The 22612-nt window shown below is 39.2% G+C and overlaps 1 protein-coding gene across 7 annotated transcripts in view; it reads right to left on the bottom strand.

Annotated features, from left to right (window-relative positions):
• The window catches only part of znf1035 (zinc finger protein 1035), a 35804-nt gene extending 13981 nt beyond the window's left edge, over positions 1-21823 (bottom strand). For 2 of the 7 annotated variants that reach the window (XM_047811431.1, XM_047811432.1), the window contains exons 1-3: positions 21263-21437; positions 20401-20480; positions 10698-10749 (exon numbers count right to left, since the gene is read on the bottom strand). In XM_047811431.1, the coding sequence (XP_047667387.1) occupies positions 10698-10749; positions 20401-20480; positions 21263-21284 (154 nt within the window). In that variant the 5' untranslated portion in view covers positions 21285-21437. The other 5 variants (XM_047811427.1, XM_027153701.2, XM_047811428.1 and 2 more) reach the window with 5 other exon arrangements.
• Between the last annotated feature and the right edge of the window lie 789 nt (positions 21824-22612).

Raw genomic sequence — 22612 nt, 5'->3', positions numbered from 1 at the left:
TAATGATATAATAATGTTTCTATATGATAATTGTTCATTTACAATAAATTCAATGTGTCAGACTAGGGATAAAGAAAAAGATGCCCTTGTTCCAGCTGTTGACTTTGTACATGCTAGAAAGATGGGAACTTGATGTTCTAGCTTTGGGAGTATGTGTGCATGTGCTTGATAATAACTGAAAATGTAATGTGGCCTTGCCTGACTAAGTCTGAGGTGATAAAGGGAAACATCATCAGTAACCAGGGTGGTTGTATGAACACACACTCACATGGGGTAAAAAGGGGACAGCTGACACTAGAATTTGCCTATTCACTGTGTTTGTTCCTCATCGTATCTCAGCGAGATCTTCCTTAACACTAACTGCTGGCACTTGCTGATTAGGAATCTAAATCTATATTCAGATGCCAGTTAGTTTGTTTTCATGACAATGTCTATTGTTAAATATGGTAAACAAATAAAAATAGTGATGCATAAACTGACTAACACCAAGACCACTGTAGGACCATAATTTTACAAGAAGCTCAGAAAAGTCATATAGCAATATAGCCCTATATGCGTCTATTCATGTGGCATTCATTCTTTATTCCATTTATGGTGAAATCCATAATATAGTTAACTGATGATATATACCTATTTAATGACTGAAATATCATATACACATTGTTTGACTTTCACATGGCTAAACTAAAAAATTCTCACTCATATTTCAAAGTGACAAAGTGAGGGCTCCTTGTGGACGTGTCAGCGATAGCTCAAAAAGGAAGAAACCTTTATAGGAACCAGGCACGAAAGGGAACCCATCCTCATTTGGGTGACACTTTACAGTAAATAATGTAAATGCAAATAATGTCATTTCTTCAACAGTTTATAATAATGCAAACGAGAGCTCCTGAGGACTAATCAAATTTGTCAGGTCTGAAACTTCAAAGATGTGGTAGGTGACTGGTTAGGGTGCTACTGAGCATAAGGTTATGCATTTGAATCACAGGTCCCACCAAGCTGCCACCACTGGGCCCCTGAGAAAGGCCCTTAAATCTTAATTGCTCAGTAGTATATAAAATGAGATACAAAATACAACCAAGTTATCATGGACAAGGGCTAAATGCTGTAAATGTCTAAACATTTGTAAAAAAAAATGTTGTAAACATTTGAATACATGCAAAGTTATAATGTATTTAATGAATATGAGGTGTTAATTGTGGTGTGAAAGCAAAATCTTAATGTATGGATTTTTAATAGTGTCCAGTTATACACAGAACTAATAAACCACTTAATTTGCTATTAGCTTCTTATGAATCTGAATCCAAAACAATCCTGATGTCCTTTCTCTGAAAATGCAAGCAGTTATACCGCAGCTTACAATAAAAAGAAATGGCATAGCGTTCCTGACTGTTAATAATTATGTTGTTAATGTTCTTTTGGCTGCTCCCTGTTCGGGGTCACTACAGTGGATCATCTGGTCTGCATATTTCATTTGGCACAGATTTTGCCATTTCTGCTTTATCCCATCCATTAATCAAGCCTAGGCAGCGGTGATGATTGTGTAGGATCCGGCCACTGGACTTCCAGGGGATACTTTTAAAAATTATATACCATAAAATTGTAATATTTTGTAATTTAGCTTGCATTAAATAATTTGACTAACGTGTTGAGTGGCTATTAACAGGTTTAATTTCCATACAAAACCGTAATAAAAAATAATCAGGAATTGCAAAATTGGATTCGCTGGTCAATAACAAAGCTTTTTTTCTTGAATAGCTAACATTTTAAAACACTTTAGCCTAATGATACAGTTACTAATATTGTGATCTTCCTAAGTGGTTGACCTTTTTTTTTTTTTTAAATTAAAGTCAGTCAATACAATGTGACCAGTATTAGGATTTGAGAATCTGCTTAGATACTATGAAAATCCTGACAGACAGACCACTAATGACAGCTATATTCAAATGGCTTTATTATCCACAACTGAAATTTGAATACACCCATAACGGTCTAAAAATTGTTTAAAATATAAAAAAAGAAAAGAAAAAGAAAGTTACATTTGGATATATATATAAAAACACACACAAACATGTAGTCACTTGCCATGTTGTAACTACACCATGTCATGAAGTGCTTGGTAGGTGTTCTTAACCACCTGATAAGCAAATAGAAGATTAACAGTTATGAACAAAATAGAATAAAATGTTCCTAAGAAAACAGTAGATACCAAGAATCACATTTAAACATACAAAGGCGTATATACAACCCTAACAATCCTATCAATTTCATGTTTGTTACATGTAAAACCAGTTATTAGGGCATGAGAAAATTACTATAAAATAAAATGAATTCAAACAACTTGGGTCTGCGAATTAACAAAAAACATTTGAATAAATACCAAAAAAATTAAGTCAACAGTTTTTGGATGGATATTTAATTCTGCTGTATAAACCCAATTATAACGCTATTTTGTAGTGATGTTATATTTACACAGCATGTCATGCATGCAAATTTTATCCCACTTCTTAATTTTAGTACAGTAACAAATTTATCTGGAGTTCTCTATAAACACTAGAAGTTCAGTAGGTAGTCCTCTGAATTGCAGCAGTAAAAACAACCTGCTTGTATATGTACATATCAGAACACTATAATAAAAAAAACCTAGGAAAAGAAGCACATGACTTAAAATGGAATAGCATGTACCCATAACATGAGAAGAATCTATACAGTTTGAATGTGTTCAGAAAATTGAATGACTAAGAATCACCTGCATTGCAGGAAATACTTTATAGTACACTTTACTCAATAACTGGACTTTGAAAGAGAATTTCAGATGGTGACTGAGATTGGAAAGTATCTGTTGAAGTCCCATGAGTTTGCTGATGTTCTTCTAAAAGATGTAGAAAAGCAAATGCTTTGTCGCACTCCGTGCATTCATAAACAACTTGCCCGACGTGAGTTTCCTGGTGCTGTCTCAGTTGAGAAAGCAGGCTGAAAGATTTATAGCACATATCACATCTGTGGTCACCGCTTACTTTGGTAAACTTTTGCAATTCAGGATGCTTCTGTTCATGCCTTGAAAGATCATATGGTGTTCTATATGATTTGTCACAAATTGAGCAGCGGTAATTACGATCTGCATCATGGGTTTTACGGTGGGACAAAAGTGACTGTTCTGTTTTGAAGGAAGAGGTGCACAAATCACATTGATATGGCTGCTCGTTGTGTTTTTGCTGATGCTGTGTAAGATACTTTTTTTTAGCAAAGCTTTTTCCACAAACCAGACACTTGAAAGGACGGTCAAATACGTGTAACTTTTGATGCTCCTTTAAAGCGGTGTTGGAAGGAAATCGTTTGTTGCAGGTAGGGCAATTATAAAAGTCTTCTCCAACATCAACCTCCTCCTCTTCTTCGTTATTAGTGAGTACATCAAAAGAATTTTCTACACATCTCTTTCTATCAGTGGTTGACAAGGATGAACATGAAAGATGTTTTTGGTGAACACAATAATGTTGGCGGAAGGCATCACTTCCAAGGAAGCTCTTTCCACATTCTGTGCACTCATACTGTGTAGCTGCAGACAAATGGCTCTGTTCGTGTTTCTCAAGTTGTTGCTTAGTTGAAAATGTCTTGTTACAAACATTGCACATATTTGCATGTACAGATAGGTGATTTGCCAGCTCCAACACTTGAGAGAAACTCTCAGGACATATCGGGCATCTGTAAATTTTGTTCTGATTTGAATCATCTGTGTTCAATATTTTCACTTTATCAACTTGAGATTTGGAAGGCTCCTCACCACCATGTATTTGCAAATGGGTCAGAAAGTGATGGCGGTGACTAAAGCTCATGTGACAACTATTACACTGAAAGGACCGAGTTCCAGATAACTGATGAGTGAGCTGATGTTTTTTAAGATGAGAACCATGCAAGAAATGCTTGTTACAGTCTTTACACGAGTATGGGCGTTCTTTTGCTGGACTACAGCCATGCTCTGAGAGCTGCTCAGGATCTGGAAATCGCACATGACAAATTTCACAGCAATAGTTGTATTGCTGAACAGTACTTAATGAAGGGCTGATTGACACTGGTGGAGATATTTGCTTTGCTGGAGGAATTAAAGGAGGAAGCTCTTCGTCTGCCTCCGTGTGGATTTTCCGGTGTTCGGCTCGGCTCGATTTGCAGGAAAAGTTTTTGTGGCAAAGGTCACAAGGAAAATTTTCCTCACGATGCGTGGTCATGTGTTCAGTCAGCTGTGAAGATCGCGTGAAACTCAAGCTACATTTTGTGCATCGATGGGGATGTTTTCGAACATGAGTGTGCTTATGTTTGCGCAATGCAAAGAGTGAAACAAAACCTTTACCACACATTTGACACTGAAATTCAGATTTGTGACTGCGCTGATGCTGCTGTAAGTTTACAAGCTGAATAAAGCATTTGCCACATTCTTCACATTCATAGGGCTTTTCCCCAAGATGGCATCTTTGATGATCCTCAAGACCTTCTGATGTCAGGAATGTTTTACCACAGACATGACAAGGAAAATAAGGGGCAGAGTCAGAGTCATCATCGCTAACATCTTTATCGTCTGCATCACTTCCATCTGATTCGTTGTTGTTCAACTGAGGTTCAGTGGTAGCATTTTTAACATCACCAAGGCTTTCTGAACGCCCCTTATGTTTAGCCCTGCAGTGTTTCATATAAGATCTTCTGATAGTGTAAACTTTATTACAGGGATAGCAAGTAAATAATTTAGAAGACAACCCTTCTGGTTTCATAATAGGCTTGACTGTTTTGAGGGGTTCACCATCTGAGTGAGTCAGCCTTTGGTGAGTACTCAAGGATTTAGAAGTCCAAAACCTCAAATCACATGTTTCACAAACAAAAGGCCGATTAGGGTCATGGCAAGATCTGTGTATGTCCAAATCAGAGGGAAAGCGAAAACTTTTAAAGCATTCTGGGCAGGTATTCTTAACCGTTTCCGGATGCTGGGTTTTCACATGTCTTTGCAGCATGCCTGCATGATCAAAGATCTTACCACAAATGTGACAGCGGTGGCTTTTCCCTAATCTACGCTCCTGATCTTCACGTCCATGAGCCTCAAGATGACTTATAAGCATAAGCCCGTCTGTAAAACTTTGCTCACATTCAGAGCACTGATATTTGTGAACAACTGCATCTTCTTTGTCCGCATTTCCTTTATCCTGGTCTTTGCATGAAAACTTTGTCTGGAGCACACCAGTTCCTGTTGTGTTTGAGCCTTCATTAAAGACTAGGACTTCGTCATTAGGAGTACACTCCAATTCCGATGAAACCGCATCAATTGTGCTAGATTCATTTCTTGAGTCTTTTAAACCCTTACATTTTCTCATGTGTTTCTGTTGTACATTTTTGCTCCAAAACCCCTTGTTGCATTTTTGGCAAGAAAGTGGGTATATTGTTGTATGAATGCGCATATGCATACCAAGCCCACCGTTGTTTATAAACCTCATGTTACATTGCTCACACTCAAATGGTTTCTCCCTTGCACAAGCAGTATTTTCAGACCCACTGTTAGCATATATTTGAGAGCTGTCCTGCAAGTTTTCAGCACAATCATCATCATCTACTGGTTCCTCCTTAATGGGCAAATTACTTGATAATGTCTCATACTCGGGAATACCTGACGGCTGTAGTCCATCAGATACGTGTTTTGTTAAAATATGCTGCTGAAGCTGGGAGAACAGCAAAAAGTGTTCATTACAGCTGACACAGGAAAATGCCTTGACCTTTGAATGGCTGGAAATACTGCTTACATTTACAGGGCAGTCTGTAGATTTTAGGCTGATGATACAGTTTTTTTGATGCTGTTCAAGAGCTTCTTGTGTAAACAATCCCCCACATTTGTCACAAAGCACCTTAGGACCTTGTCTTTTCCCACTACATTTAGTCAAATGCCGCTTTAAATAGTCTCTTCTGATGAAACGTTCATCACAGCTGGCACAACCAAATGGCTTTTCCCCTGTATGAAGACGGGTATGCATTTTTAATTGCGTTTGGGTTTTAAAGCGTCGTGGACAGTACTCACACAGGAACTTCCATTTATTGGAGAAGTGCCCCTCTATACGTTGCATGAGTTTGGATGTTTCTCTGCAAGGTTGCACTTGAGTATTTGATGCTGTTGGCATTTTCCCTTGTTCCCCACACTCTGCTAAGGACATCCTACAATTCCCCCTGACGCTGTGTCTCTTCAGGCTGTCCTGAGAGGTAAATTCACTACCACATCTTTTACAAGAAAATGGTTTGAAAGTAGAATGTAGCATGGAAAAGTGCCTTGTTAAGTTGGTGTGCGAAGAGAACATCTTTGAACAAGAGCTGCATTCAAACACATCACTCTGTGTCTGTTTCTTGGCTTGAGAGCCAGCATGATGGGCTTTCTGTTCAAGATTCACATCAAGTTGTTGCTTTTTGCCTCTACATCGATTCTGGTGATACTTCAGGTGATCATATCGAGAAAAACAATTTTCACACGTTTTACAACGATAGGGCTTGACTTCTGTGTGAGTAAGAATGTGCCGTCTGAGATTTCTAGCTTTTGTAAAAGTTTTTGTGCAAAAATTGCACTTCAACTCTTCACCATTTTTGCCAATGATTACTGTGCATTGCTTTAGACTGGATGCACTCTGCAAATCTGGAATATGTTTGGTTTCTTCAGATTCATTCAGGCTTTTTGCTTCATGTTGCCTCAATACGCCATCACACAAGGCCTCATGCTGTTGACAGGAGCTCTTATTGCTATATTTCTGATTACAATGGGTACATGCAAATTGCTGTTTTCCCAAGTGAGAATGAAGATGTCTTAGTAAGATAGACCTGTACTGGAAACGTTTAGGACAATGTGGGCATCGCTCCTTTAAACGATCCTTGTTGTTTGTCCCTATATCTTTCGGTATTCTACATGTTCTGTTTGGAACAACTAAATTAGTACATTTACTCTCGTGTGCAATTCCAGATTGTTCACTTTTGGATGCCTCTCCTGAACTGGATTCCTTGGCGGTGCAGCGTTTCCGATGTCCATAGATCTTATTCTTTTTGTAATATTTCCCACACTTATAACATGATACAAGATTGTTAGCCAAGTGAGCATTTTCATGCATCTTCAAATAACTTGACCTGGCAAAAATGTGTGGGCAGTATGAGCATCTAAATTGTTTTGGAACTTTTCCTGACTTCGACACCGCTGTTACTTCACATTTCTGTTGTGTTTGAGCGGTGGTTAATGTAGAGATAGGTTTTTCCTTTGGTCCCTTGCATTTCACTGCATGAAGTGCGAGAGGTTCCTTCCGCTTAAAATGCTTTCCACAGATCTTGCAGGGAAAAGGTTTTTCACCAGTGTGCAGACGGAAATGCCGAATCAGCGTAGCTCGACTTGTGAAATTGTGTTTGCAAACTGGGCACTTGGAAACAGAAGGTTTTGGAAGGTGACTTAAACAGTGCTCACTGATTGCTTCAGAATCAACAAATGCCTTTTGACATATTCCACAAATAAAGGGCTCCTTATTACTCCCTATTTCTTTCACATGTTCATCTGCAGACTTTTTGGTCGGGGACTTCAGCATGCGTTCTTTCTTTGCATGAGTTGCAACATGTCGGAGCAAGTACACAGGAAACTTGAATTGCTTTGGGCAATCAGGGCACTGAAGCATGCCCTTTGTTATGTGGGACTGTCTATGTTTCAACAAATCGGCAATAGTAGGCACAATTTTTTTACAGACAGAACACTGTATCCTTCGCTTGTGGATATTTTTGTGAGTTATTAAGTGTCCACGTCGTATGAAACTTTTTCCACACTCCAAGCAGCGGAAGGGTTTCTTTCCCACATGTAGCTGCAGATGATTCTTCAATGACTCGCTTGAAATGAAGCTTTTATCACAGAAACTGCAAAGGATAGGGGGACTAGTGACCATATCAGAAGAATTTGGGCTTGAACACTCTTGGTTTTGAGGTGCTTCATTGTTTGAGTCTGGTTCTTTCACATTAGTAGGGCAGTCATGTTTTCCCACTTGTGCTGTAGAACGCTGAAGCAGTGAGTGTTTCTTCATATGCCTATAGACTCCAGATTTGTGCGCAAATGAAGCAGAGCACACTTTACATTTAAAACTTGACAAATTCTCGGTTGGCAGCACTTGCTTTTCCTCTTTTTCCTCTTTGATATTTTCCTCTACCAGTTTTGTTTTGCATCTTATTCTCAGTAGTTTATATTGCTCAAAGCATCTGTTTTTAATATGCCTATTCCGATTACAAGACATGGAAAATGTTTCGTCGCACATAGGGCATTTATACCTATTTCCCACTTTTCCTTTTCCTTTTCGCATATATTCTTTCAAACACTGCTGTCGCATGTGTCTAGTTCGGTTGTAGGAGTACCTAAAGATCCGTGGACAAATGGGACAAGCAAACCCACTAATAAATCTACCTCTAATAGATGGGTCAGTAATACGTTGCTTTGTGGCATTTCCAGAACATAGCTCCTTATGATGTTTGTCAAGATTCCAGGAATACTTAAAAACCTTCTTACACTTTGTACACTTAAAAGGATTTCCACTGGTGTGTGACCTAAGGTGTACCTTCAGTTGTGCTCGGAGTTTGAAACTTTTTCCACAAATAGAGCAATCTATTTTTTGTGGAGATGGCCTGTCCTTGTTTATGTCTACAAGTTTCACAAAACAATCGTGAATCGTAAAAGTCGGTTTAGTTTGATCTTTTGGGACCTTTTCTGAAACTTTTCTCTGTTTATTGGGTTCTCGTATCAAAGGAGAGCATTTGACCTTTTGTTTGTGTGTAAGAAGTTTTTTAGCATTACTGAAGTATAAGCCACAACAAATACACCTATGCTGTGTTACATTTCTGTGCCTTTGCTCGTGATCTTGATGGTAAGATACTTTAATGAACGGTTTTTCGCAGTACTTACATAGGTATTTCGCATTAAGCTTCTCTGTAAGTTGTTTGGTAGATGACAATACTGTAGACAGTTGCATATCTTTTTGTTTACACAAATGTTCTGCCAATGTTCCAGTAGAAATATAGGCTCCACAGGTGAGGCAATACTGAAATGCATGCTCAAAATGTTCACAATGGTGATGTTCAATAAGTTCATCCAAATCCTGCCAGTTCTTCTGGCACACAGAACAAATGTACATTTTTCCATCTTTAGCATTATGCTTGGTTGTCTTTACAAGAACAACAGGCTGTAGTTTTCTCATGAACTTCTTGGAGGACAGCAAGGAAGCACTGATTATAATTCCAGTGTCATGGGTACTTTCGATTCTGGCTAAGCCCTTAATGAATTGGTCTTCTAAAGGCTCACTTTGTTGTCCAGGATCCTGAGACACAGAAGTGCTCCTGCAGGTTCTTTGTATAGTGGGTTCCAGCAGACCATTATCTGATGCCTCTTTTATCTGAGCTCCGGTTACAGATTCAAGTGTGGCACTTACAAGAACAGGCGGTTGTGAATGATTAACTTCACAATTCTGGGAATCCTGAGTCATATTCTCAGACAGTAAAACATTTGCAGCATCTGGGGCCGATTTTGTACTGCCCAGACTGGTAAAACCAAAACATGACTGTAAGAATTCAAAACTGCTGTGTTCAACCTCTTCACTGTTCTTTGTCCTGTTATACTCCGGTTCATTACCATGAGCAGTGTTTTTAACATCATGTTTAAATTTATATTCTGGAGTATTGTTTTTGGCCTCACAAGTGGTGTTCCCTTTTAAGTGGCAATCATTTTGTACACCTATATTTTCATTGCTATTGGTATTCTCCTTGCCATCTTCTGTACTCGGATGTGCACCATTTATATCCAAAGCACAAACAGAACTTATTTGTGTAGTGTCTTTGCAAATCTCACTACTTTCAGTAACACCACAGTTTGAGGTCTGGAAAAGAAATCCTCCTTTTGTTTGCTCCTCAGTTTTCAAAGGGTACCCATTTTCACCTTCTGTGGTCTTGGGATCTGAGCACTGAAATTCAATATTCAAGAGGTTCCTTTTTTCTCGGTCATCACCATCTATTACATTATCAAGACTGCCACCTCGTCCTTCAACCTCTGTCTCGGAAGCTCTACACACATCATTTTGCTTTTCTGTAGCATGGTCACTTGCTGCCTCTATTTCCAATTCATTTTTATCCCTTGAATTTCCTGCATCTGGAAGTTCCGAAGACTGGTCGGGGTTTTTTTCCAAGGCATTCAAAAGGTGACCAAAGTCTGCTTCAGAACAGCTGCTAATATCTGAGTAATCCTCAAGACTAGATACAGTCAATAAAGCAGGATCTAGTGTTGACCCATACAATGGTTTATCAAACACAAGTGGTTCAGTTTTTGAAAAAGTAATTTGCTCAGGCATAATATGGTTTTCCCCATCATGGCTCGTTTCGTAGTTTGTGTCTTGCACAGAATTTGCTACTGAATTCATACAGTTCAATTCTGATGAAGGAATTACAGAATCCATCATACTTGAAAGATCATCTTCAATAAAATGATCCATGTGTCCAAATTGGTCATCTGATTTGCTCAAAATCTTTCACTCAGATGAATTCTGAATCTCTGAATTCTGCCCATGAGTCACTGCATTACAGTCAGGAGACTCTGCAAGATAATTTACTTAAGTATTATTATAATATTACATCTGTTACTGTAAAAAAAAAAAAAAGTAGCAAATGAACACTTTACTCACTGAAATTGCAGAGACCATCAGTGGAAGGGCTGCAATTCACCAGTATGAAGAACTGCACAAAAGGGGGGAAAAAGTATAGTAAATCCAAAAACAAAACAAAAACATGGAAATGATAGTGGACAAAAATTATATTTGCAAGCGAAATCTCTCTTGCACATAGTTCTACCATATATTTAAGCATTTTAAAATCTAGCATTCTATTTTTAGTCATAGACAGACATGCATTGTTCATAATGCTCTAAGCATTTATACCACATAAAACAGCAAAATTTCCAAAATGTGCTATAAAAAGTGATATAATATTGTGCAATGTACAAGTTCATCATGTCTTAAAAAAATCCTTTTGACTGCATAAACAATGTGTCCCTGGGGACATAAACATGATTAACAAACAGAACCTTATTTCACCTGTTTTTGCACATATTGTACAATATCTCAGCCATTACGCACATACTATACAATATTTCAGTCATTTGCTGTTTTTTGCACAACTCTATACATTATCCAAAGGACCTGCTGCAAAGAAACTGTGTTCATTCTAATGTTACTGCAATAATCAGTAGACCCTGTGCCCAGCATTTACACTGGTTGGTCGGCGCTGTTTCTGTTACTGTTTATTGTCTTGTGTATTGAATTTTTTGTATTGTCTTGTAACCATGTCTGTACTGTCTTTTGTCCTGCACTATCTTGTTTGTCTTGTCCTGCACTGTTTGCACCAGGTTGCACAGTTGCACTTTATGTGGATAAGACTACTTACATGTCCTTAGCCCTGTCTTAGTTCTATGTAGCACCTTGATCCTGGAGAAACGTGGTCTCATTTCACTGTGTACTGCAACAGCTATATATGGTTGAAATGACAATAAAAGCTTCTTGACTTGACTTGAACTAAAGCACAAAAAGCTCAAAAGTCTGCCAAGATGCCTGAAAGTATTGTGGCATTTGGTGGTGTTTCTACGCAACTGAAGAGCTCTACCTAAACGTTATGGGGCCACACACTCAAATAAAATAAAACACGTGTTGGTTGCTGCATGAATAAAATGAATGGGGAAAAACTGGACACCAGATCATCGTTCCCCTAAAAACACTAATATAGACAGTGTAACTCTTGAGGCTTGCAAAGCTTAACATTATTCAAAGGGAAAATTCCAGTTATGGCACAGCGGCACAATTGTAAAGCAAGCAGTGACTGCGATTTGAGTAGTTGTTGGTGCAACCAACCCATGTGACAACAGGGTTTAGTAAAGGGCATCTTGCAAGGGAAATCAGTAGACCATAGCTCACCTTTGGCCATGTGGCCTTAAAAGGCACTACAGTCAGACACATACCCAACTTACAAAATCACATCATGTGCGGCATTCACTAACTTTTCTGCCGCCAAGACTGGAGTAGTTGCACTGTCTGATGCCGACCTCTCTAAAAGGAGCTAACAAATAATTCACTTCTGATTGTGTTGCTTAAGGCCAGGATATTGAACAATATCTCACATCCAAGAAAAAATAGTGGTTGGCACAGAGTACATGAATGAGACCAGAGGAATCAGTAAGCATTGAGCACCTGTGTACCTCTTAGGCCTGCTGCCAAAGAATGGATTTTCTGATGACCAATGGCATCTCATGTAACAGTTGATTTGGACATATTTAGCCTCTGCTCTCAGACTATTTGAAGCAACACACACACACACTCTGGGTCACCCATCCAAATCATTGAATTAAGGTGTTCAAATCCTTTACATGGCCTCATGCCTAAAAATCAAGCACCTATGCATGCAGACTGCTTCTACAAACATTTGTAAAAGAATGGTCTACTCTCAAGCGTGGTACCATGATTGGTTACGTCTCTGTCTGGCAATCTGATGTACAAGTCTGAGCTTTGTGATTCTCAGGAGTACGGTACATGTATTACTTAACTGTATTGTGACCTGTTTTTGGAGGCGGGTGTAGGGTTGTTTTTCAGGGGTTGAGCTTGGCCCCTTAGTTCCAGTGAAAGCATGCTGTAATCAAGTATACCAAGACGTTTCAAACAATTTCATGCTCCCAACTTTGTGGGAACAGTTTAGGGATGGCAACCCAATAGAACACCTTTGGGATGAATTAGAGCAGAGCCAGACCTTCTTTTCCAACATCAGTGCCTGACCTCACAAATGCAATTCTGGGAAAATGGTCAAAAATTCCCATAAATACACTGCTAAACCTTGTGGAAAGCTTTCCCAGAATTCAATATAAACCCCACGGATTAAGAATGGGATGGCATTAAAATGTGTGTGCATGTAAAGGAAGACATCACAAAACATTTGTCAATATACTGTACTTTCCTTTCAGGCTAGGATGCTGTTGGGTGCAACAGGGGTACTGGGACCATGTAGTCCCAGTGTAAATTCAGAGAATATAGCACATGTAGTATTGAAATTTCAAATGTGGGCTTTAACTTCTGGCCAGTTTTTAAATATGTTCACAACACTAAATTAGTTGACAAAAATGTCTCCTGAGGCTCTGCAATGATGCACTATCAATGCAACATACGCATCTAGGGGGTTGGATCACAACAGTGGAGGTTCCCCAGTGGTTCCCCAGTGGTTCCCCAGTGGCTAGGCAAAGTTGAACATTGTTGCTGTGGTTGCTATTGCTGATACAGTTCTCTCTAGCAGAAATGGACAGTTTGAGACAGGGTGAGCTGGTGCTGAAAAGGTCTCAGCAAATTTGTATAAAATTCTGGCAACTTGCTGCTTCTTCTCATTCCATGTAGAATTCAGTAACTAGGGCACATGGTCCTATTCATGGCCCCTGTGATGGAGGTCATAAACCACCCAAATGAGGATGGGTTCTCTTCTGAGCCTGGTTCCCCTCAAGGTTTCTTCCTCTTATAATCTTAAGGAGTTTTTTCTTGCTGCCGCCGATATAATTTAAATTAATTGGATATATTAATTTATTTTATCATCTGAGTGAATCACCAATTAAGAGAGTCAATGTTGGAGGTCTCGCCCCTCCCTTCTGACAGGAGCCTCCATCAGCTGGTGTTTCTAACTGAATGCAAATGAACAGCAGAAATCTTGCTGCAAAAATCGCTTGCTTAAGGTGTGGGTACTTAAGGTAGCATGATGTGGTATGGAAGCTGGAAGTCTGCAAGCTGGAAAAAACTGCAAGCTGGGAAAAAGAAAAAAAAAAAAAAAGGTAGCTCAGTGGTTAGGAGGCTGGTTTGGAAGGGCATATATTCAAATCCCACTACTGCCAAGATAACCAAACTGCTCAGTTGTGCAAATGACATGAAAATAAACCTCTCTAGATAAGGGCATTTGCCAAATGATGTAAAGATTTCCCAGGATAACAGTAGCAGCAGGCAGACAGCACTTTCTGACTCTGGCCAGCCACATTCCTTAAGCAAACCCACTTGAAGATTTTGTCATGAAGGAACATCTTGCTGAGCATGAAGTGAAAACTGGGGGAAGGCTCGGCATAACTCAGTGTGATTTAATTCTTTACTTTTCATGTTTCAGCATTACCATTTAACACACAGCTCTTTGTTCTTTTCTTTCTCTCCTCAGTTCATCTCTTATCATTACCACAGCTAATTGCAATAGCAATTTAGCACAGAACCACATTCACACCATTAGTAATGTTCACTTTATCAGCTCAACTATGTGAAGGACTGACAATTCAGTGAGAAAAAATATTTTCTTGGAAAAACAAACTTCTTTCAATGTTTCTAAGCATTGTTGAGTGAAGGAAAAAAAGATCCATTCATTCATAATGGCAACACAGGCATCATTGTAGAGCGGGTCAGGATTTCTCTCAAGCACCTTCAGCTCCTTCTCGTTGTAAAATAAAATGTCCAGGGGCTCTTATTGACTTGACGGGACATTCAGACAAGTCCCGGCTAGGCTCCACGACTGTGAGAAAGGCAGGATTGTAACGTGATTGAGACAGGAAGGAACATGAAAGGTGCTTAGATATGGAGGGCAGTTTGTTCCCATATGCCAAGCAATTAATTCAAATGCTAGCTGCAGCTTAAAGATGCCCTGCCACACATATTTCATTACTTTTGTGGTAATGTCTGAAGTTTACCATGGACTAACATTTTTTTGAGGAAAAAATGCCTTGGTTACCTTGTTTCAAGCCAATCTAGTGTGGTATAGAAAGCCTGCAGGATGACTCAGCTCGATTTGTGCCAGTTCTCTTGGCTCCAATTGGCTAACCGCTAGGATATTAGAGCATGACTATTGTGGCACATGAATTGTGGCAGAATGGCTTCTTCAGGTATATTGCCATATGAGACCCTGAATCTGACGGAGACAGAAGAACCACAACCAGCTCGTTTAGCCATGGATGTATCTGGATGGTAATTTAACCATTCAAGTAAACCATCAAGCATTTTGAAACGTAATAAAATGCATTTGTGGCAATTGTCTTCTGAAATTTTCACTTTGAAACCATTACACCATTGGCTAGTAGCCATGCCTGCATTTTCTGCATTTCAGAGTGCTGCTGCATAAAAGTTTCATTCACATGAATGGGCCTTCCGAGGTCTGTTAAATCTATATAATTAGGCTATATAATAACCGCAGTGAATGGCAACGGATTTTGTGCTTTTAATTCACATCTTTCATATCAACCTGCGAGAGATCCGTTCAATTACTGCAATAGAATTCCATTGAAGGTGAAAGTCAGCTGCCTCGCAACGTTGCCTCGCAAATACCCGCGGACAATACCCCAGTATTACCAATTTACAATTATCCCTTAAATAAGCAGCCAAATTTATACCAATGTATTAGCTTAAGTTTTGGCTCACAAAAATCCTGACCGTTGGTGTTCAGCCGTCCTTGCTGTATAGGAAACTCACTGAGCTACGTGAATTCTGTGGGCGAGGTCTCAAGTGGAAAAGCTCATGAATAGTAACGAGCTCGATCAATTCCACGTCACACTGAGCAGCTTTTCTAATTGACCTGATTTCTCTGCAGGCACTACAGTCAGGGGAGGTAGCAGTTCATTTTCACATTCCTGACAACACAAACACATATGGACCAAACACATTAAAAAATACAAGGGTGGCAGTAGAATATTTCATACATCAGAACTCAGTTTGCTTACCAAAGTTGTCCAACTCACAAAAAGGACCACATGTGTACATGCATGAACTCAAACATTACATACCCATCTTCAGAAATTTTCCTACTCAAGCCCCATGAAATAAGAGATTACCAAGGATGGCTAACTTGAACAATGGTAGCAAATTACCAGTCCTGGCATATTTGTCAACTGTAGTCTTGTTCCAACCGGAGATGAAAGGTGCCCTATGCAGGTCTGCTGGAGCTGCATAAAATATTTCAGGCATAGTGCTGATGGATGGTAGTGAGTCAGGTGCCCCAGAGCTCCACAGTGGCACTGTCCTTACCCAATCTTACAAGGCGTGTCTCTTAGTAATCAAAAAAAACAATACATCAGACCTTGGAGGACTTGGGCAGCATCCTAAGCAGTCACTGATCCATGCCGAGGCATTTGAAAGATTATGGAAGTTGAAATGTGGTGAAAGATGTTTAATTTGGGCCACTGTTTCAGGCCCAAAAAAGATTTACCTCTGAAACAGATGACTGGGATTGACACCAAGATTGGTGTCAATATGCTAACCAATTTTAGGGATACAAGTTCATGTGCATTTTGGAATAAGAGGTATATTTTTCCCCCTTCAAAATCACAAATCTTCCAGGATAACTATTTTTAAAGTTTTATTTAAAATTAAATAAGCAATTCGATACAAAAATTGATAAAACCAAGTAATTTATGATGGGCCTAACCACATGTATAGATATCAGGATGTTTCTTTCAGTAATTTCTGAACAAAGGCAAAGGGCCTTTTTACACCTGATCACTTCATGTGTTTTCTCTGATCCGATAGCTATCTGATTTGTTAAAACTGTTCCATTTACATTAGGCCACAAACGTGTCTTGGCGAATCAGATACCAATCCGATCTTTCTACTCAATACATGTGCTATGCATACCTTACAACACAGAACATAATCACATGCGATTTACATCTTGAAAAGTCATGTGTACTCAAGCATTAGTCTGCAGACAAGATGGACACCATACCCCTAATTATACATGCCACTCTACAAAGATCATCACCTCTTCCTGGTCCTTATATCAAGGTCCATCACTCCAAGAATTCTGTAATGTTGATACCTGGCATCTTCAGAGTGCTCAAAATCAGTGCTTCTTGTTTCTATTTTTATTGTCTCAAATGCCTAAAAACATAATAGGGAGGAGGCTATTGTAGAAAGACATCTGGTTCTGCAGTGACCTTGACCATGTTTGTATTAATTTCAAAATCTAATTAGTTAACTTGAATACTAGAAAAGCAGAAACTCACCGTTATTAAAAATTGAAATGGAAAAAGTCAAAATGCAGAAGCAAAAGTGACACGTAAATCAAAAGGGCAGACTGAGGACAGGCACCCATTCAAAGTTCTTATATGAGGTTGTATGAAGTCTGATGGTACAGGAGCACTTCTCTGATGGTGTCATGAATTCACAGAAATGCTTCACAATGTTGAGCAATATGATCCCTACAAACCCTGTATAATCAGGCACTTTTTCAACCAGTCAATAAAACATTCTTCCACAGACACTGCTGCATTTTTAAGGAAGAACAAAGTTGACGTACAGGAGGCACATATGGAATTTAAAGAAACATTTCCTCTGCCAATTTGCAGAGAAATGCCTCTGATAACGGGGACCAACTTCATCAAGCAGCATGACAATGACAAAACTCACAAAACACAACAAAGCACTTCATTGAGGAAAAACGTAGACAGTTTATGACTGGTCATATCAAAATCACTAAACCTTAATCCAACCTAGCATGCATTTCATTTCCTGAAGAGAAGAGTAAAGGGAACAAACCCACCAACACCAACAAAAACTTGGGGGTGCAGTATATGCCTGCACTACAAATAGTAATACTAGGAATTGTGAAGTCACTGGGTTAACGTGATAGATGCTAGGAAGAAATGGGCAATTAATATATATTTTTAAATATAAATTGTTAAAATGTAATTGACAATGTCTAAATATTTACAGTATATAGCATTGCACCTGAATATACAGTGGGTACGTATATGGGTACGGTATGTTTTTTATTTTTGTATTTATGTACACTCAGCACCCCATCTTGACAGAGAAAAACAGACATGTAGAAATTTTTGCAAATTTATTAAAAACAAACAAGCAAACTGAAATATCACATGGTCATAAGTATTCAGACCCTTTGCTCAGTATTGAGAAGAAGCACCCCTTTGAGGTAGTACAGCCATGATCCTCTGCCATTTTTCCTTGCAGATCCTTTCCAGTTCCATCAGGTCGGATCGTGAACATTGGTGGACAGCCATTTTCAGGTCTCTCCAGAGATGCTCAATTGGGTTTAGGTCAGGGCTCTTTCTGGGCCAGTCAAGAATGGTCACATCATGTTCTGAAGCCACTCCTTTGCTATTTTAGCTGTGTGCTTAGGGTCATTGTCTTGTTGGAATGTGAACCTTCAGCCCAGTTATGTCCTGAGCACTCTGGAAGGGGTTTTCTTCCAGGATATGTCTGTACTTGGCCGCATTCATCTTTCCTTCAATTGCAACCAGTCGTCCTGTCCCTGCAGTGGAAAAACACCCCAATAGCATGATGCTGCCACCAACATGTTTCACTGCTGGGATTGTATTGGGCAGGTGATGAGCGGTGCCTGGATTTCTCCACACATACCGCTTAGAATTAACACAGGAAATATGTCATGCACTGAGGAGAGAGCCCCGACTGGTGGAGGGCTGCAGTGATAGTTGACTTTCTGGAACTTTCTCCCATCTCCCCAACAGTGGTGGCTCAACTGGTTAAGGCTCTGGGTTGTTGAATGGAGGAGCGGGGTTCAAGGCCCGGCACAGCCAATGTGCCACTGCTTAGAATTAACGCAGGAAATATATATGTCTTGCACTGAAGAGAGGCTTCCGTCTGGCCACTCTGCCATAGAGCCCCGACTGGTGGAGGCTCTGCAAGGCCCTCCCTGCTCCAGGGGTGCTGCATCATAGCTGCCCCTGCACTCTGACCCCAGATGGGGTATGTGAAGAAAAGAATTCCACTTTGCTGTAATGTATATGTGGAGATAAAGGCTTCCATGCCCCATTCAATTCTACTGCATCTCTGGAGCTCAGCCACAGTGATCTTTGGGTTCTTCTTTACCTCCGTCACCAAGGCTCTTCTCCCACAATTGCTCAGTTTGGCTGGACGGCCAGGTCTAGGAAGAGTTCTGGTCGTGCCAAACTTCTTCCACTTAAGGATTATGGAGGGCACTGTGCTCTTAGGAACCTTGAGTGCTGCAGAAATTCTTTTGTAACCATGGCCAGATCAGTGCCTTCCCAAAATTCTGTCTGAGCTCCTTGGTCAGTTCTTTCAACCTCATGATTCTTATTTGCTCTGACATGCACTGTGTGCAGTAAGGACTTATATAGACAGGTATGTGCCTTTCCTAATCAAGTCCAATTAAACACAGCTGCACTCCAGGGAATGAGTAGAACCATCTCAAGGAGAATCAAAAGAAATGGACAACAAGTGAGTTAAATATGAGTGTCACAGCAAAGGGTCTGAATACTTATGACCTTTTGATATTTAGTTGTTTTTTTTTTAATGAATTTGCAAAAAATTCTACATCTTTTTTTCTATCAAGATGGGGTGCTGAGTGCACATTAATGAGAAATAAAATGAACTTTTGATTTTAGCAAATGGTTGCAATGAAACGGAGTGAAAAAAATTAAAGGGGTATGAATACTCTCCGTAGCCACTGTAGATATTTCTATTTATGAATTATGACAAAGTTATTGTTAGTTCAGCTATCTACCACAGTAGAGTTTACATCTATGGAGGAATGTCAAATTAACATGGCTGTTTATGACATGAAAAATAAACCAGAATAGCATATCAGCCATGCTAGTTTTTGTTCCCCATATGAACTACCCATGAACTGTTTTCCTGCTTACAAAACAACAACTATGAGAACTGACTGTTGCCGCCTAATATATTTCAACCCCTGAGCTCTAAACATCAATAAAATAATACTAAATTATTATAAAAAAATTTTTTTAAATTTCTTTTGGGAAAATTATTAAAAAAAAATTAAAAATTCTCTGCCAGTTCTTATTTTTCCAGTTAAAAGCCCTTCAAAACAGATATGCAATCAGCATAAACAGGTTTCACATTATTTCCTTTCCTGGAAAAATGAGAATGTTGTTTATGCAGGTTGGCAGTTTTGCGAAAGGAATAATTATCCATTTTTTATGTTAAAGATTTATTTACATTTTTGTTAAAGCACGACATTAAGCATGTCTGACATAATAGGTACTAGCATTTAAATTCACGTTAGATTTTCTAAAGCATCAATAGAATGGTATAATAATCTTTTCAAATTTAGTGGCTAGGACTTACATAGTTATGTGGGAAGAATAATACGACCCAAGAACTGATTTTTAGAAAGTGCAAGGAAAAATTTGTTGAAACTATAGATTTAAACTAAACTCACAGAATTAAACTAGATCTGTCCAAAAGCAACAAATTAATTCATATAAATAGATTATATATATATATATATATAGATAAAGTCTTGCACGCCTCAATTGAACTGGCATCCATGCAAATGCATTTAGATTCATGAAGAAAAAATAATTAAACCACAAAAACATACCATGCTGTATATATTTAGAGCTTCAACATCCACTTCAGCAGGGTCATCTTGATACTTGCAGTGTCGACTCTTGTGGTTCTCTAAAGAATAAAACACACAAATATTACTTGATTTATGAAAAAAGTGACATACTGGACTTTATAATACCTAATATGACTTTATAATATCTAATATAGTAATACAACTAAACACCCTGGTGATGTAACATCTAATAAATGGCATTATATTCGAGGTCGACAGTCAGGGGCATTAAAAAAAAAAACACAAAAGATCATCATCTAAGGTGACTAGAGCAAATTGTAGGAGTAACACACACACACACACACACACACACACACACACATACCTCGACACTGAATTTACCAAACTAATAAATGTTAGCCAATATTATGTTACCTTCAGAATTAGTAGCTTTAAAAACTTAGCAATTAAATAAGTGTCGCTGCTTTCACTATAATAACTAACTAACACACGAGTACAACTACAAAACAAACCTCGACGGAAGTATCTAGCTTATGTACTCCAATGCTAGCTAAACAGCTAGCTATTAATGAGGTAAAGTTCACTGCCAGCTAATGAATTATTTATAAACTAGAAAGTGACCAGGATACCGATTTTTTCTCTCTATATGCAGCAATAACTATATAACAATGTCGTCCTTTACAAACTTCAACAGCATCACTAAACACATTAGGCAACCAGCTACTTCCCCGAATATGATAACATGGTAGCTAATAAATTAGCTGCAGAGTTAGCCATGGGAAGTCAAGACAAAATAGGCCATGGGCTTGGACTAAAGCGCAGCCTCTGCAATCCAAAATGAACGTGGCCCTAACAAAAAGCTTTTATTAACGAAACAGACCTGCAAAGTTATATATACACATATACACACACGCTATCTCGTCTACTGCCGAAGTAAATGTTAGCTGGTTATCTCCACTCCTGGCGCTGAATCTGCTTGATTTGTCATTCAACAAACGCAGCCTAAGGTTCCCACAAGAGCACACGTTCAGTGTCCGCACGTTTCGTAGCTAGCGACTTACCGTCCTTCTGAGGAAAGGGGTTGTTTCCTTGCTCCCGACGTACCAAGGCACCTCGCAAGACAGCGAAGAGCACTACTACATATATACGTACCCAAGTCCTTGTTGAAGGAGTTGCGTGAAATGTTAAAATAACAGAATCGTTGATAAATTGCCGTTAGTTTCTTCCACACAACACCCAACACATCCCCAAACAATGTGCAGAAGCCCGGGATATTTCGCGACAACCACCACTTAAACCAATCAGATGAAAGTACAAAGCGTGTAGGTCCCGCCTTCGGTTCTACGGGGCCTCCATTTCAGCGTCCATTATGCGCAATCTCTTGTGCCTTTGCGCATGTTCCTTCAGCTGAGGTTGTGTAAGATGGCTGCACGGTTGTTGCCAGACTTGGCCACATGACTGACGACGGAACCGACCAGCATTTGCTGTGGAGCCATTTTGTTTGCTGTGCCTGTGCTAGGGTGCTGCCTCCTAGACCTGACAATGTTCCTACTGTTTGTTCTGATAGTTCATGCAGTTGGTGGCTCAAGCTTGAACATGCCAGCCAACAGAATATGACCATATTAATCTGTGGTGCCCTAATGTCTGTCTTAGCAAGCTAGCCAAGGAGCCATATATGAACCTTTGTGTATTATTGTTTTTATACAAACTGGCCAGGGTAAACACAAAAGTATGGACTCCAAAGTGGCAGGTTATATCATGTGTGTACCAAAACTTTCCCTAACTACTTGATAACCCGGTGTTGCTTTAGGAAAACCCTTCTTAAGACAAGTTACAAGAACCCACATTTGACAAAGTTGGGCCAGGACTGTTGAGGTCGCTAGGAATGAATTGAAGAAACTCTGCTTTATGTATACAAATTAAAACAGGCGGTTACAATCCAACATGTTCCCTATGACCTGGATAAATTTTAGGATCAAGTTAGCTCAAACTATCATATCCTTTAACCAAAAACTGCAGTACACTGGCAAATATCTTAGCACCATACCTATTTAATATAGGTACAAAAATAGTCATCTCTTCAGCCCTTAACAAAACACCTGGTAATAGATCATGAAAATATTTATGCAATTTGTTTATTGATGATATATACCTTTAGTAGAGCAGACAGACATTAGTGCATCAGTATCTTGTGAGCTCTGGTAAAATTAATGTAATTCAGTTGTATTGA

The sequence above is a fragment of the Tachysurus fulvidraco genome, chromosome 3 (assembly GCF_022655615.1).
Source record: "Tachysurus fulvidraco isolate hzauxx_2018 chromosome 3, HZAU_PFXX_2.0, whole genome shotgun sequence".
Taxonomy (NCBI): Eukaryota; Metazoa; Chordata; class Actinopteri; order Siluriformes; family Bagridae; genus Tachysurus; species Tachysurus fulvidraco.
This window is presented reverse-complemented; position numbering and strand designations above follow the sequence as displayed.